This window comes from Cynara cardunculus, assembly GCF_001531365.2.
Source record: "Cynara cardunculus var. scolymus isolate 2C chromosome LG 13, CcrdV1, whole genome shotgun sequence".
NCBI lineage: Eukaryota > Viridiplantae > Streptophyta > Magnoliopsida > Asterales > Asteraceae > Cynara > Cynara cardunculus.
Window position 1 is genome coordinate 1927376 of NC_037540.1, and position 18512 is coordinate 1945887.

General features: G+C 35.4%; 1 protein-coding gene across 1 annotated transcript; it reads right to left on the reverse strand.

The window, feature by feature from the left end:
• Nucleotides 1–1768: 1768 nt before the first annotated feature.
• Nucleotides 1769–17209, reverse strand: LOC112525714 (AP-1 complex subunit gamma-2-like). Its single transcript, XM_025135952.1, has 18 exons — nucleotides 17178–17209; nucleotides 14640–14942; nucleotides 14383–14524; nucleotides 12497–12670; nucleotides 11147–11326; nucleotides 10654–10808; nucleotides 9952–10042; nucleotides 9246–9409; nucleotides 8021–8075; nucleotides 7575–7697; nucleotides 7400–7495; nucleotides 7080–7207; nucleotides 5542–5646; nucleotides 5141–5403; nucleotides 3589–3831; nucleotides 3330–3505; nucleotides 1988–2092; nucleotides 1769–1864 (listed from the first exon to the last, which is right to left on the reverse strand). Exons 1-18 carry the CDS (start codon nucleotides 17207–17209, stop codon nucleotides 1769–1771), a joined length of 2631 nt encoding a protein of 876 aa, XP_024991720.1.
• Between the last annotated feature and the right edge of the window lie 1303 nt (nucleotides 17210–18512).

Here is an 18512-nt window from a genome sequence, read left to right on the forward strand (position 1 = left end):
AAAAAAAAATTATGGGTAGACTAGCGAAAACGACATGTTCAGAGTTAGGAGAATATCAACCCGTAAGTTTGGGTTAAGTTGAGTTGAGATTTTCCAAACCACAGACATTAAGTTGAGTTATTCAAAGGTCTTCAACCCGATTAACCCAACTCATGTGCATCCCTGCTAAAGTGAGAACTTGGTTCCAAAAATGGCTAAAAAGTGAATTTGGTTGGGAAGATTGACTATTTTGGTCAACTTTCCCAATATAGAACAACCATTGCACAAAGTACAACTCTCATTTAACTACCTTCCGGGGTTAGCTCATTGGCAATAAATATTTGGATCTTTAAGACTCTTTCACAAAAGTAACCAGTTTGAGTCCCTTCAAGATCATTGGAGATTTTTCCTGATTGTCTTCATGACCCACATGAAATCAGTTGAAATGCACGTAAGCGAATATGGACACTCACAGTTAAAAAAGAAAACATGTCCAAAAGGACCAACATCATAAAATAAAAGAAGGAAAAACTCAAAACTTTGAACAAAAGTTCAACATACACAACCTTTTATTCAGCAACAAAATCATCCAACTAAATGCTTTCAAAATTCCGAAGAACACCGGGGCTTCTCAACCGAAAACTGAAATTCTCAGCAACAGCATTAAAAACTTCATAAACGCGCATTTTGAACGCTTTCTATATCTGCTAATGATGGCTAAATTAAATTCTCGCAATTGCATGCATAAAAATGTTCATAATATACAAAGAAAGACTTGACCAAATGATCGTTCCAAGCTCAAGTTTTTTCAACTCAAAACTGCACGACCCATATCATCCACATCGACCTCTGTGATATGACAAAACGAGAAGAACAAAAGATCATGGTCATTCCGGTCTTTTTAGAGGTCTTGCTACACCTGTACCAAGACTATAGATCGACTGAACGAGTAATAAATAAAATAAAACAATAAAGTTCATACCATATGTTATATTAAAATTTAAATATCTTACAAAATAAAACAAAAAATGTCTCTAAGGTTGCGTTTGGTACACTGAACATGACAAAACAAAACAAAGATCAATATTCCATGTTTGACAGGCTTCTAATGTGAACATACAGGAAGGTGGAATGGGCCAATATTTTACCAATATACCCTCAAAATAAAACTTAATTCTTTTCTAAAACATCAATTACATCTCCCTTTTTACATTTTATCCATTCTTTAAATTTTATTTATTGTATTTTAACTTTTTTAAATTTTCACATTTTTGTCCTCGTAATATTATTTTTATGTGTTTTCTATATTTTGATTAATTTATGTTATTTATTAAATACTAAAAATAAAAAAGAATATAGAAAAGGGTATAAAAATTGGAAATTAATAACTTGACGAAAACTTTTTAATAATATATTTTGTTATAAACAACTCATAAGGGGTAAATTGGTCATTTTACCGGTCATGTCCAGTCCTTCTTACCAAACGCTAAACAACTCGTTTATTCTATCATGTTTTGTCCTATCATGCATCCTAAATGACAAAGTAGCATATGACATTCCCTTCAATAACATCATCCTTCTATTATTTTTCGAAATCCAGAGTCGGGAATTACCAAATCCGCCCCAAGAGAATAAAAACCTAAACTTCGAACAACACTCTCATGCACGACCCTAGAAAAGATAATATCATCAAACCAAATCGAACAGCGCATTAAAGAATGAGAAACACACCTTTGAAGAATCTTGTGAATTCATTCATCTTCTTCTAAAGAAATGTGGCTGTTCAGGCTCACAAATCGCGTGGGAAATTACTAATTTGTCCCTCCTCCAGGACCGCTTTGTTGTTCAACTTGTAACTTAATCGTATGCGCATGACAAGCGATTTCTGGCGGAAACAAGATTCATTTTTTATAAAGAACAACAAAGATTCATATAAAATGAAAGAAAAACGGAAATTGCAACAAATAACAGGCAAAACGGACGAAGAATAAACACGATTTGATAATACCTTGCCGTGTTGTCTGTTGGTAACGTGTAACTTTTGAGTTATCGACCCATAACCACTTGCTGGAAGAGTGTTGCTACTAGCAGGCTCTAAATGCAACTGAAGAAACTGTAGATTGAAATTAGAGTGTATCAGATAGCAACACTTGCCATTTTGAGGTATCCTAATGGATTGCAATATTTCCATTTTTGGCAATTCCAATAGAAATGCAAAGAAACATGTATTGCACAGAAAATAGTGGAATTAGAAGCTTAATAGCTATTACATTAGGGGATGTCTGGTTAGAGGTATTAAATAGTAGTTAACTGGATTGATAATAAAAGAAACCGTTTGGTTTATAATAATATAATTGACTCATTCCCTCAAAAGCCCGAATTTCATTATAGGTTAAACTGGCGGGAGAAGGGGTGTGGATGTTCATTCCATTTTCATTTCCTTGTCTGAACCAAATAGCCCCTAAAAAATAAAATTACACCGTTAGAAAAGTCTCATCGATACCTTCGAAACGAGTCCAATATCGAATTTTTTAAAAGTAATTATAGATTTGACGTTAAAACAAATAAATTTTTGACATTAAAACGTTAAAAATATATTTAATTTTAAAAAATATTCAATATAGGACTCGTTTCGAAGGTATCGACTAGACTTTTCTAACGGTGTAATTTGTAAAAAGATTACTTATTTTTTAATATATTTTAGTTAATAATTAATTACTGGGCTGTTTGGCAATTGCTGAATGGTTTGATGCAGAATGATTAAGTGATCAGAATGATTAAGAGCTCTCATGATATAATACAAAATGAAATATAATTGTTTGGTAATTATGTACAATGAAATTAGGGCTCTTAATGGTTAAGGGAGATCCTGGATACAAAATCATTTAAGAGGCTTTTGGAACCATTAAGAGGCAGACTTTTTTCTTGCCAAACAAGATTCACCTCTTAACGATTCAGATGTTGCCTCTTAATGGAACTATTAAGAGGTAAACAAACAACCCCTTAACATGACAAGGGCAGAAAACGAAAAATGAAGGAAAATAAATAATAAATACTAGAATCTTTGAAGGGTTCAAAGTGTAACTTACCCATCCGACATTTAATACAAAAACCGGTGTGTGGGCCATTTCGTGAAATGCCTCACGAATCCTCACTCGTTTCATGAAACTGGCCAAGGGGTCCAATCAGCAACAACTTTTCCAGATTTTTGTGGGTCATTTCTCCTTTCGTGAAAAAATTGGAGAAATGGATGGGTTTTTATAGAAGACGTATGTTTGGGTTATTTTTGTAATTTAAAAAAAAGTTAGTTAAGTCAAGAACCCAACAGAAACGGGTAGTCAGGCGTTTACCTTTGGGACAGCTGCCTGGAAAACAAAATCTGTATAGACATCAGAAGACTTGTTTGTAAACATTGCCTCAATGTCAGTCATCTGTGGATTTTCAGGTCTCTTTGAAAAGTTGAAGATTATTGTCAACGCGCTACTCTCATATGCAACAATGGGCGGAAATGTAGGACCACTCTCTTCTGTTTAAGGAAACAATGGTTCATTAAATCTCGAAAAAGAAACCCGTTTGCCCAATTTGAATCTCATATTGAGAAATACTTACCGGGAGTTGCAGGGTTAGGACCGAATACGTCTAACAAATCCATCATATAGGGACCTGTAGGTTTGGCTTCACCAGATGGCACCATTGATGATGAAAGAATATCTAATGCATTAACTGAAGGTTTATCATCTTGATTTAACAAAATTATATCAGTTGTAGGTGATCCTTTTTGAGGTGGAGGTGACCAAGCTGACAACAGATCCAGTAGAACGTCTGTACCGCTTTTTTGAGGCTGAGTTGTACCTGAAACTGAGAAAAGCAAAAATGGCGTGCTTAAGGGACTGTTTGTTAGCAGCTTAATGAGCTTAATGGGACTCGCAGTTTATTCGGTACTATACAAGACTCTTTGATAGTGGTTTAATGATATAGAAAGTGACGTATTTAGTAAGTTTCTAAGGGAGCTTTATGCAGAAAGCCATGTTTTCTTTTCCTATTCTGTTCCTCCCAATTAAGAAATACGCCGCTTCCATCCATGAAAAATTCTTACAAACAAAAACCTTCTCAATCTATACAGACAGATTAATCCAAATATGCAACTTTATCCTTACAGAACTTGATGAAAAACCAACCAAATATCCCCTTAATCTTCATACATGCTTAATTTTCATAAAGCAAAACCATTTTCATTTCAGTTTCGCCAACCAGTTTTCTCGCCTTCACTTAAGCTTTCATATTGCTGTCTACAGATATACCATCTCATGAGTTAAGCAATAGCATCCCTAATTTCTTGTTACATAGACCGTTCTCTCTAAGGGTTTGTTTGTTAGCAGCTTAATGATCTTAATGGGACTCGGATTTTATTCAGTTAGCTATACATGACTCTTTGGTAGTGGTTTAATGATATAGAATGTGACTTATTCAACAAGCATCTAGGGGAGCTTTATGTAGAAAGTCAAGTTTTTTCCAAACCTTCCCCTTCCGATTAGAAAAAATGTTCCTTCCATCTATGAAAAAACCATCCAAACAAAAACCTTGCCAACTATACAGACAGATTAATCCATATAGACAGCTTTATCCATACATGAAAACTAACCAAACAACCTCTAAGTTAACTATTTCCTTTGTTTAAATTTTCTATCGCACACTTCCATTAAATAAATAGGACCCACTGGGGGATCGTGAGCGTGGGATGCTTATAAAGTAGGTAGGACCCATTGGGGTTTGTGAGCGTGGGACGCTCTACCTTAACGACTATTGTTAATAAGAGTGGAATCCAACACGATAATAGTGCTTTTGGAAGCATAATCTGCACACAAACTCCCTATAAGCATGTAACAGCTCGTCTCACATGGATAGAAAAATGGGACCTGTGAGCTTCTTATAAGCCTCAAGTTGTGGGTTACAATAACTTCCACCATGGTTTTAAGCTGAATTTGAAGTTATTGGGCCAGCCTGTTGCTTTGGGGTACTACAAAGCACATCTCATAAGTTTTCACTTTTCATGTTGTGCATGGAGACTTCTTCTACAAGTGCCATTCATGATCTATTTGTGTGTATGTTCCATTAATGGGCAGTAAAAATCCATTTCAACAAGAGAATGTAGAAGTTTAACCTGATTGCGATGAAGAAGACGGCATATCAACATCAATAAGATCCAGAAGAAAATTGCCACCTGAAGAACATGGTGGCACAGGTTCATCTGCACCCATATCGAGTAAATCCACTAGAGGGGCAACATCTGTTCTGGCAATAACTCCATTCGATAGGTTTGATGCAAATTCTAGTGAAGTTGAAACAGCTGCTGATGCAGACCTAGCCCTTCTTCCATTATACGTAGCTTCATCGAGAACCGGCATCCTTTCAACCAATGCAGATCTTCATAAATCCATTAGCATTTGTAAGATGATATCTACCCACATAGGATTATGAGAAATTTCTTGCAAAGATGAAAGATCTAGTGCATGGCATGCATATAGCAGAAAACCATTTTTATCACCACATGAAAAATTTTACCTTATATTTTTATGCTTTCCAATTATGGAATTGAATTCCACAGATCTTTGCTGGAGTTCTAGCAGAAGGCTTCCTTTATATTGAGCAATAATTTCCTTTATTCTCCTAAAAGTAACAACCGTACATCAGCAACAGCAACAGCAACTCAACAAGTCCTTACGAAATGTTACTACAATGGAAACTCACTTACTTGTTATGTGCTATTTTTTAAGCTATACTTCAATCGAGGTAAGGAAACCCAAGTTTAGAAAAAGAACATCACTTACAAATTAAAGAAAATGCGCAGGTATAGAAACATAAATAAAGGTTAGCAAGGTGAAACTCGGGGCTTGTTTGTTAGCAACTTAATGAGCTTAACAGAACTCGCAGCTTATTTGGTCAGCTATACATGACTGTTTGGCAGTGGCTTATTCAGTAAGCTTCTAGGGGGAAGCTTTATGCAGAAAGCCAAGTTTTTTTCAAACCTGTCCCTACCGAATTAAAGAACACCATGAAAAAAACCCTTCCAAACAAAAAAAATTCCAATCTATGTAGACAGATTAATCCCCATAAACATCTTTATCCATACAGGACTTAATGGAAAACCAACCAAACAGCCCTCTCTCCCCCCCCCCCCCCCCCCCAAAAAAAAAAAAACAGAAATTTGATCAAACAAGAAGGAAAGGACAACACCACAACAGCACAAGCTAAAAGAAGCCCGAAAAGGGTAAGCAACTTCAGAATGAAACACACTTGTGATTCTCATGAACTTCATTATCCTGCTCATGCCTCACTGCCAGTTTGCTCATGAGATACCAGGAAGGTTTAAGCTAGGGTCTTGCAATCCAGGAGCTAAGTTAACAAAGGAGGAAACAGGAAGGAAGGCAGTTGCTAGAATCTACAAGTGAATGGTGAATGCCTGATTTAATATGCCATGGAGAACCCATTTGAAGCTCATACACAGGCTGTCCAGAGAGTTGTTTCGGTACATTAAAGGCACAATAGAGTATGGATGTGGTCCAAGAAAAATAGAAGCAGAAAGTTCATGGCTTTCTCTGGCTCAGATTATGCAGGGGGAGGGAGGTTCAGGGGAAAACCCCCAAAAAATGAAAAACTGAGGAACACCCTGATAACATTCATCTAGACAGTGTGCACATGTGCATACAAGTAATTTTAGTTGTTTCTTGGCTTTTTATGCACGTGTGCATACCAGACAAATTGCTTACAAATAACTTGTATGCACATGTACATATGATCCAGATGAACGGTTACCAGGGTGTTCCTTAGTTTTTTATTTTTTTGTGGTTTTCCCCTGAACCTGATCCTATGCAGGGGATATTGATGTTATCAGGATATGTGATTTTGTTATCAAGTAGCCTGTGTTGGCTCAGTCTCATGTGGTTCAGTCACTTCAGTTGTGGGTTTGTTTAGTCTCGTGGTTCAATTTGTTGTTCGACTGTATTATCTCCATCTGTATCAATTCAGTTTAATAATACGTTTTGTCATTAAACGAAGTCGAGTAATACAAACCTATCTTCTAGAATCAAAGAAAAGCTTACTGTGAACAAGAAGGGAAGCGAGAAGACAACTTCAACAAAGCAATCAAACACATTGCCCTGGTAGTAAGATTCAATGAATGATTCTTGATAGCAATTTCTACAACATCCACAGCATCAGATTCTGTTACCTGATCAGAACAAATCAAATAAAGAAACATCCAATATAAGACAATTTTAGATGTCACGGAATACAATTTGACAGAAAAACCGGTAGACAAGCACTATACTGATGGCACCAATGCCATTAAGCTGCATTACGGATACTTTTGAGTTAAAAGACATGATGAACAAACTTTATAGTTATGAAGAAGCAAACTCACAGTTATCGGCTCCTCGATATCAAGCATTTCAATATTGTTTACCAGCATATCACCATATTCTCCAATGCACCACACTGCTACCCTAATAAGTGTTTCCTGTTTGAAAGCAAAGAACTCTAAAATACCAGGTTGGACAAAAGTAAACAAGGGTCATTAAGAAATAATTGCATTATACCTGGTCACGTGATATTTGGATTGCTCTATAAAGTGATCTTACTGAATATCCTTGGAGGTTAGAAGCATTGGTTATCACAACTACCAGCGCATGCCATACTGAAGCTTTTACAAAATTTCCAGCCTACTAAGCATGCACAAGAGATTAGCATCTTGTTTATGTGTAATCTAAACATACATCAAAGATGGAGAAAAGGTCTTAACAAGTACTCGATACTATAAGCAATAGCATGGTTTTGAAGAGGTGTAAATTTGAGAGAATATCATGAACTGCATACTCGATAGAAATATTGATAGAGAACATAAAGATATGGTAACAAAGACAACCACTTGAACGGAATTCGGTTACTTTATCGAAATTATTGGAATACTTTTCATTTATCCAGGACTCGGCATCTACCAGGGGAAACAAGTCATCTCTTGGAGGATCTACTGCCGTAAGCATACCTCGGAGAGAACCTTCAGCATCTGATCTATGTACCAAATTTTATCCGGCGAAAACCTGGATAGCAGAGAACAAAGATTAGCATGAGCAAGATAAGTTGAAAAAATAAATATTTGCTCTTTTGATGTAATTGATTAATTACTTGCAATTCTCAAATAACTACATGGCCCATTCTAGATGAGCTTGGAAAACATACATGCAGAATTACAATGTCAACAATGAGAATCTCAAAGAAAATGGCTATGATCGACAAAGAGTATATGTTCAGCACTGAACAAAAGATAAATTGGCTGAATCAGGCAAAGAGTATTGTTTACTTGTGTTACATGCATAAAATGTTTAAGAACACATGGAAAACATATTTAGAGAGATGAACTTAGAAAGAGAACTTTAATCTTTTAAAAGCAGCGTATACACTTTACACTAGAGAGACAAACTGGTAATTAGTGGGGACAACCAGTCTTGCCAACAGATGCTCATCAAAAATTACTTACTACAAAGGTTTGCAATAGTAAAACACTAAAAGTCATTAACATTTTAGCCGAAAACCGAACTTGAATGGATGAAAAACCTTTATAATCACTCTGATTGGGACAAAAGGAAGTGATAGCCACTCTATGTGACTCTACCAAGACATACATCACAAATAACATATGTAGGTCGGACCCAGGAATTTTTTTATATGGTGGCACCATATAATATAGACAAAAAAATAATTACAAAAAGCACGGTTTTGATCGACGTGTCTTCACGTTTTTACTAATGTTCAATATCGTTCTATGTGTTTTTAGCCTAATTCCACTATTTCGAGGGATTTTTTAAGTTTTTTGCTTGATTTCTAGGAATGTTTTAGTTTTTTTCATCGATTTTGAGACTTTTTTGGTTTTTTTGGTTGACTTCAAGACTTCTTTTTGGTATTTGGTTGATTACAAGGTACAGTTGCACCTTCTCGGACTTTTGAATATCATACGGTGGTACCTTCTAAAACGATACACTTGCACCTTTCATTAATGTAAAATTTTTAACCTTTCGTCAGAGTGATAATACGGTGGCACGTGCCACCGTATGCCCTTCTATGGGTCCGTCCATGATTTAGGAGCAAAGGCTTCCAAGAATAACGTTTAAATGCGACTTTATGTGATAACAAATACATGATGCAACAAAAGCTGCATAAGGTTTCCAAGAATAACGTTTAAATGCGACTTTAAGAAGAAACCTTGAACTTACTTTTCTACAATGGAGCAAATTTTTGCAGTAAGATCTCCCTTGAATCCCTGGTCACTTACTTCTAGATAATCAACCAACTCCTTCATCAAAGGTTTCACATTACTTTCATTCACCAGAAGATATACAAGTTCAAGAGCTCTTTTACGTATTGAAGCATCTAAATCCTGAAAAACACAAGGAGCACTTTGTGAAATTGCCAAGTAGTAGAGTAGTAGAGTCAATATAAACTCCAGGGGTTGCAATAGTTCTATGCCCCAAGACCCACGAAACATACAATCAAAAGGTTCAAGCTTTTGATTGACTGATTCTTTTATTACTAGCTCCTGTAACCAATCTTACCATTAGCATATAAAATATTGTAATAAAAGTCATTATTAATTAGCAACTGTTTTTATAAGCCTCAAGAAGCAGAAATGCTATGCAAGTGAAAGAGAAATATGAACTGGCAAGGATAACTATCTAAAGATAATGCATCGTGAGAAGTGAAAGTGATGTGAAATGTAATAAGCTGATTAAAATTTCCAGCAGAGTACGATAGTCAAAGCGCAAGTATTGACACTTTGTGGAGAAAGAATCAAGGAAACAGAACATGGAGAAAAGGTGAGCAAATTTCAAGAATGTATAAATCATACCCGCATCATTTCCTCCCTGTTCCCCCAATGATACTAAAATAAGCACTGTGTTTATTTAAACATAAGGAAAGTACCTTCACACATTCCAAGATGGTTGCACGATGTCTCTGAACTGCTTGAGCATCTACTGCAATTGCTTTCATCAACATGTTCAGTGCAACATATCTGCCATGTGAAGCACAAGGTTTATGATACTGAAGCAGAAAATCTAACAGCCGAAAATATTATATGCCCGTAAGTCGTAGCACATCAAACTATTGCCATGGAAACTTAAACTCAAATACATGAAGGCAACAACATGCATTCATTTAGGGCCATATTTTCTATTATTTCCAATAAAAAGTTATCACCTGAATGATCATGAATATCTAATATGAGCCATAAGGCCCAAGAAAGCAAAGTCAAGTGCCAGCCTTTTTTACTAAGGTAACTCACAGCTTTAACAAGACAGATTCACTTATGAAGGATATTCGCTTTAGTTACTTGTAAGTATTTCAGATTTAATTGTTTGTCTCGCAAACGCAGTCAGTTGTTACACTTCAAAAATGAACGCCTAAAACATTATTGCATTTGACTTTGCTTATATACTTATGAAACCATTAAGAAAAAGGTTTCATGTCATCTGTATTGCATTTTTAAAATGTTCAAATGTTTTCACTTTTGCTGTATTATAATTTACAAGAGCCAACAGAAAATTAACCCCTTGGCAAGAAACATCTGCAAATAACATTTTAAAAGACAAGATGAATACTCCTGCTTCTAATGAGACACTTCACCTGATGTTGTTGTCACGGTTAGACAAGAACCTCCCTAAGATGTTGATTGCAAGCACACGCAGGCCACCATTATCTTCGACACTCATAATAGTTCCTACACATTCATAAAGAATAGCATTCCCTGCATTCTTGTGTGACTCAGTTTTTGTTGCCACCTAGACAGGGAATTCAGCAAAAGAAGTGGTGTAAGCAGACTTAGCTTTGGAATCATCTATATAGTGTATAGTTGATGATTTTCATTACATGTGCCAAAACATAGGATTCATCAACTCAAATGAGGTTTGTTAGCTGATATTCAAAGGAAGCTTGAGGCACGGAATACAATCTGAGAAACATCAATGATGTAAGATACAAAAAGGAATACCTCCTGAGAGGAGACAAGGACATTTAATTATAGCAATAGTTGGGTCCAACTCTTCAGAGGATAAATTTTGAATTTCAAATTAGAAGTCATGACAAGATGTCAAGATGTAGCACAAAAAAAAAGTCTGACCTGAGCAAGAATGTCACTCATGCAATCGCTAGCATCAGCATCTCCATGGCCCAAGATGCGCAAAACACGGAGCAATCTTATATGGAGGAAAGGGTCTGCAATCCCAGAAATGTCATATTCGGGAACATACGGACTATTCACAACATCCTTCAAAGATCTTACTAAACCCTCTGTGCATTTCTAGATTAAAGAGGAAAAAAAAGAAATCTCATCACATAAAGCAACCAGTATAGGGCACCATAAAACAAAATAACCATAAATAAGTAATAACAAAAATACAGATAGATAATACTGCAAGCCATTCTTAACAAAAATATATATGTTAGGAAATGAAGAAAACAAGAAAGAGGAAAAAGAACACACTCCTGCAACAATAAACTCATTTTATTTAAGTTCACTTCTAATTGTATGAGATTGGCTAAACTCAAGTTTTCCTATGTTCAATTTCGTAAAAGAAGGTAGGATGTTTATGTTAATTATCACCTACAATTTGGCTTAAGGTTCTTTTCTTTAAGTTCATTTTTCCGTCTTAAGTCTAAATATCTTCGTCGCTCTAACATGCATTTTCCAGTTGGTGTTTGGTTTATAGTTGGGCTATTTGAATTATCTTCCAACTTCACGACTATCCAATGATCAAATGAAACCCATGATTCACATTTCTCCTCAACAATAGCTGGTTGATTTTATAATTGATGTCTCTCTTAGGGGCTATTTCTTTTTTTTCTGTTTAGACTTGTCTGGAATAAGATGGCTTAATGTGGATTGCAGATACATGGCTTATCCAATTCAGCCATTCCAGTCATTACCAACAAATTAAGCCAAAAACAATTTAATGGTTGAACGAATAAGCCATTAAGCTCATTAAGCAAAAATCAAACAGACCCTCACTCTCGTGGACAACAATATAATGCCTTCTTGGGATTCATGTTGCCGAGCTTAGTTAAGCTTTCTTTGGTTGAGATGCTTCTGTTGCCAAATTAACATCTACATGCAATTCATTCCTGATTTCTCATCCATTTCATTCCAAATATACCATCTTCATATACTCTATCCAAGCAATATATTTCTAATGACTAAAGGTGGCTCAGAAAATAAGTTTCTTGTCGAGATATAATGAACTTAATTCAAGGCATTTATCGTGCTTATCTGATATGTTATAAAATCTTAGTTTGAAGGTTAATCATTTTCGTGATTGGCAGTATGCTCATTTTAAAAGGCAAAACAGCACTCAAATTCAAAAATGAATTGTACGCTTGTACGCTTAAATTATTGTATTCAGGCCAATAAGTTGCACATATGTCTCTTTACTTCCAAATACTCTGCCAAGATATTAAGAGAAGATCAATTTACCTTCCTAAAATACTCAAGGGCTTCTTCATTGACTTTACACAAATCCGTACAAAGCTGGATTCCAGTTAAAAGAACTCCATGATGCTTTTCTTTAAGCAAGGAAACCACCGGGTCTACAAAATTATCTGCAAGGTCAGGGACCTTCTTTATAATCCTAATAGAGCATAATGCTGCCTGTACAATTTTGAAACTTGAGTAAGTACGATGCCTATATGTAGTAAAATGTGAGTTGGAAAACTACTTTGAATGAAACACGAAAAAGAAAGGTAGTTCGGTTGCAATTATCAAATCCAAGCTTCTTACTTTCCACATTTTAGATGCTACTCTGAGATCAATCATAATACAGGAACCTATGCATTCTAGAAACAAGAGGGTTCAAGATATACCTTGTCACACATGATCCACCCAACACCAAGCAAGACTAAAAATCCAAGCTGATAATACAGGTCAATCAAAGAAAAATGGTATTTTCAAGGCATACAAGCACCACAAACAAATACATCCCAATGTGTTTATCTTTTTACAGTATTAAACTTTGGTCATCATTTCCTCAAGAAACATGTCGTAAAATATTAGCAAAATATTGAATCAAAATGGGTAATCGTCTAGAGAGCTGGTAGGGTTCTCCACTGATCACAACTTGTCAAGATACAGTTAAGAACTATAAAACAAATACTTCCTGTGGTCAACTTCAAATTATAGAGTTTTATTAACAAAGCATGTATGATTGTCAATTTCTTTTATTTGCTACATGAAGCATCGTGTAATGATTCTTCATTCTTTCACTTCAAGAAACCTAGAGAGATTGAGCATGCATACATCTAAAGATCTTTTTGTTGTCACAAGGCTCAATCAAAAATAGTCTTGGATACATACAACAGTTTTATTTACACTTTCCAAACTGGAAAAATAAAAGGATGTTGGCAGAAGAAAAACGCTGTCTTCAATTCACTATAAGACCCCTGATTGAAGATATAGTTTGTGTTTTTTTGGCAGGATCCAAATTGGAATGAGAGATACTATTGAGGAATGGCAGATACTGTTGACTCAATTTCGTCAGCTTGTTTGGTTTGCAAAATGGGAGAATTGAATTCCACCAGAATTAGCGAATTCCTTCGATTTACGGAATTCATCATGTATCTTATGGAAATAGAATTCATTCCCTTGTTATTTTATTGATTACCCATAAATAAACCTATTCGATTAACATCCGGTCCATTATTACTATTCATATTATTATTATTATTTTAAATATTTTACTAGTATCTATAATTCATTTTCATATATGCATATATATACCAAGCAAGAAATTACAAGAATATCAATAAAGGTAGGTCTGTCATTTAATATTATTATATTCCAATTCCGAAACTACATTTTACAAATCAAACCAGAAGGTCATAGGAATGAAATTGAATTCCATCACATTCTTTTTCAACCAAACGCATGGTCAAACTAGATTTAATTCCATTCCATATCCATCAGCTTCCAATTCCTTAGACATATTACATTTCTTCCGAAAACATTTTGCAAACCAAACGCGCCTTATTATTGGACCCCTGAGACATAGATGAATCATAAGTTGGGCACATCAATTATGAGGCCCTATATTCAATTTTCCAAGCTCTCACAAGTGCCAACCTCAGCCTATAAAAAGATAAATTCAGCTTAGTGTACTAGGTCCCAAGAAGCATAGCAGAAAGGACAGCAGATTTGATGTCGTCAGATAGTTCAGTTTCTAGTTAATATCATCGATATCATACCTCTTGCTTTGATTCAGCAAATAGATATAGAATGCTAGAAATATGGCAGCGCATTTGAAAACAATATTAATGAACATGGAATCCAGTTCATAACCCCTTACAGGTCCATAATTGTGCACTTACTTTCTTCCTAATATTTGGATCACGAAATTGCAGCAATTTTTCAACTTCAGGAGCAAGATCACGAGCCATATCTGCAGAACATATATTACCCAAAGCACAAAGAGCTAGTCCCACAATATGCTGGTTGTTCTGGTTTAGATCTCTGCAGATGAGAATAATATGTGATTTTCTATCAGTAAAAGTTTCAAACACTAAGGATAGGAAGCCACGTTTATAGAACACAAGATGTAAAAAAAGAAGGAAAGATAAGCACATACTGCTTTAATGAATTGGTCACCAGCATCAAAACTTCTTGTCTTTCATCCAGAAGCAGCATGAGTCCAAGATACCCTATTCTCTTCTCTGCGAACCCAGGAGCTGCAATTAACTTCAGGCATTCCATTTGACCAAAATGTGTTGGATAACCAAGCATGTGAATGAACATGAGCTTTGCCAAATTACGGTGTCTAAAAGTTTGATCATTGTCACTAATTGCTGCACGGATAGAAGCACATTCTTTTCTAATAACAGCACGCTCCTCTGCTGCAGTTTTGCAAGCACGTATTGCCCGAATCATGTCCCTACAATGCACAGGTAATCTTTATATCACATCCACCCAGGCATTGCCATAATGATGGTACCATCATTGTCATGTTGATTACAGTACTTTCAAATTCATTACAGAAACATGAATAAAGTGCAGGTTTTAATTAATCTAAGAAAAATAAAAACAGTATAGCATCTTTGGAAGGAAAACTGGAAGGCAACAGTGACCAAAAATAAACCACATGAACAGAAAATAAAATGTGAGAAAAGCATTCCAGTGAAACTTTTCTTACTTAGCATCATTCTAAAAGCAAAAGAATAATCAGCCAACTCATAGACTCATAGTAATTCTGTTACATGCATGTCATGTGTATGTGTGCATTTGTACGTATGTTTAAATATGTATTCTTGAATTGAATCTGCCATTCCAGTTCCTCTACACCATAAAAAAATCTAAAAGATTGTTCTTGAATATTCCAGGTTAGTAAATAAGAGCGAGTGAAGAAACCAAAGTGGGAGTGTTGTAGATACACTATCAAAGAAATATGTCGAAGTGAGTGCATTTATGTCATTATGTGCGCAAATACGTTGTCCACGTCAACTGGATTGTGAGATAACCTCATGACACTTCCCATCCCACAAGGTTAAATGCCTAGGGAAGCGTAGTTCCAACCGTTTTTTGGATAAAGGAAGTTCCAACATTATCTCCAATGGGAATGATGATTATGTAGATTTTTATGAAATGCGTAAAATTAGCAAAATTGCAACCCCAGAAGAACCTTTCTCTAGCTCGCCCCTTCGTAAATGAGACTTATAACAAGCAGGAAAATTACGCCATTAGGGGCAGCATGCATACAAACTACAAAATAGATGTCCCTTTCACTTCCTACACCCTAGAACACAAATTAATAGGTCGGCTTCCTTACCATGCCTAAAGAGGAGTACAAATTGCTCCCTTTGCCTCTGGCACAATGTTCTATCGTCAAACGGGGGCCTTAAACCAAACTGGCCCGGTATAGCCACTTGAAAGTAGGGTCTTCAGGAGGGGGGGGGGGGGTATGCAAAGGGACCTTCTTTTGTTAAACAAAACGAGCCCAATATATCCCACTTGGAAGGTGGGGTCTGAGGAGGTGAGATGTAAGCACATTTGACCCCTACCCGGAGAGTAGAGTAGTTGTATCCTTATAGACCCTGGCTTGCAAAAAGTGTGTGCAAAAAAGTAGGCAATCCAGAACAGGGACTCTCTTTAGTTATTTCCATGAAATTGTAATAGATTTATCTACTTCTGATCTCCAACAAAGATATTTGCCACCAACGATTTCCTTTGATGCATAGCTTGTTGGATCATATTTCACTTCTACTTTATCCCATATAATAACTTAAACCTAAGTAGTAATACCCTGATCCTTCTTTGAATAGTTTCCTACTTGGCCATAAAACATAATTAAGCAAACATACTGCCAAATAGGTACTACATCTCAAAGTTAGTGCTATTTCTTATATACGAGGATTTCATACCAAATTAATGACTATTTTGCAGGACAGTAAGGATGACTTGTTGGATGTATAGATGCATATCAGGATCCTTAAGCAAACTTCCATAGCATGTGATGTGGCTTGCTTCTTAGAGAAAATGGCAACAAAGGAGGACTAGCTAATGTCGCTTGTTCTTTACACATCATGCTTTGAAGAATAAAATCTTGAAATCATTCCTCTTAATTGTTGAAATCATATGAGTTTCACTTAAATGTTGTTTAATTATAAGGTGCATTCAAAATATGTCATGTGAGTCCCATTTGTAAATTTCCATCTTGTGGATCTTCACTTGAATTCAACATCCAAAGTCATATGTGTAGATGTCCATGAATGTGGATGCATCAGTCTTGTTTTTCGACTCTTATCCGTTACAGTTCCATTGTCCATTACTGCAGGCCAATGGCAGTACTGTAAGCATACTCAAATATTCAAATAAGCCTTTTTGATTAAATTTAGTTATCTTTTACAACAATTGGGATTTTCATTCTTCAAAAGTCATTATATAGTTCAGCTTGTTTAGGTGCTGGTGCAGTCACGCAACACTTCAATTAATTCCATAGAAAGAGTTCCAATTCATCTACTCCAATCAATCAGTAAACCCATGCAAACACGAGAAATTCGCGATCAAAGTCGCGATAATACGAATTAGGTAACATGAACAGAACCCAGTTCAAATTTGATCAAACTAAAGAAATATTCATAAGACATGAAAGCAGTCGTGAACAGCAACTCACCTCAGACGCGTACCAGATGAGAAAGGATTCATGATTGGGTCCGTTATGATCAGATACAGATGTGTTTAGGGGAGAAAAACGAACTATATAAACTGGTCGTATACGGGTAACCGCAATTACATATATGTATATACATACAAACAAGCTGATTGTTGAATCAGATTATGGGGATTGTGAATTACAAAGATCTGAGGATGCATTTTCGATCCGTAAATATTAAATGGTCACTGAATTCCAATTTAAACGTGACCAAGATGATGATTATGAGCGTTTTCTTCCTCCAATTCTTCCACTGTTGTTTAGGGAAATAGAGATGATGGAGCATGAATCCATGTTTTCTCCTCGAAAATTCACAGAAAAATATGGAACATTAAGCATTCGCATGAAATAACCACTTCCTATTTGAATTCATGCTCATCCCCATTTTGAAATAAAAGAAAAAGACAAGATCTCAGACCATATAATCATGTCCCTCATTTGCATTTTCTTCGAATATTTGGGCAAAAAGTAATCTTGAATCTTGATTTGTTTCCTCAAGATTTACCTTATACATTCTAAAGTTTATAACTTAATGATTTTATAAGTTTCGATTAAAATGTTGTGTTTTCATATTAATATATTTTATTATACGAAAAAATATGCTAAATTTAAAATATAACCCTCTTTTATAATAGACTGTTTGTCTTAAACTGATTACCGGATAAATCAAGATTATTGAGCTAAAAAGGCTTTAAAAAGTCATGTTTTTAACCGATAACTTATGTAGTGGTATCTTACACACGGTTTAATAAACTTAATGTTTGGATGGCTTATTCAATCAATTATACAGGAGTGTTTCTTTACGGCTTAAATCGTTAAGTCATCAAGGCAAAATGGCTATATGGAATAAGTAATGATTCTCACTTGTCCCTATTAGACTGTCACAAACAAATTAAAACCATAAATAATCTAATCCTCTCTTTTTGCCTCCCTTAAATCCATCAGTCTTCTATTATTCAGACAAATTACTTAATTCATACATGACTTGATGGAAAAAAAAAAATCATCCTCATTTGTTGAAAGAGACTCATTATCAAGGTCATCTTTTTAAAACAAACAAGTGATAAAGCCGCAAAAACATACCAATTTGGAGGATTTCACATAATTTAATTAGATGTAGCTTATGTTGATGATTTTAGTGAAATCATCGGTTCATTTTATGTAATTGGATTCGCAGAAAAATATGGAATTGATTAGTTAAGTTATAACACGGGCTAAGAGGTGTGGAATGCACACTCATGTAAGCTAACCAAAGCCCATGATTATTGGATGGCACGTATGACGATGGTCAGGTGA

What these genes read in the sequence shown, in the direction of transcription:
- LOC112525714 (XM_025135952.1), bottom strand. Translation starts at nt 17,209, where the DNA reads ATGAATCCTTTCTCATCTGGTACGCGTCTGAG. An exon ending in GTGACCAATTCATTAAAGCA is followed by an intron (nt 14,525 to 14,639) that starts GTATGTGCTTAT and finishes TCTCATCTGCAG; the next exon opens with AGATCTAAACCAGAACAACC. An exon ending in AACCGTGACAACAACATCAG is followed by an intron (nt 10,043 to 10,653) that starts GTGAAGTGTCTC and finishes TTCACATGGCAG; the next exon opens with ATATGTTGCACTGAACATGT.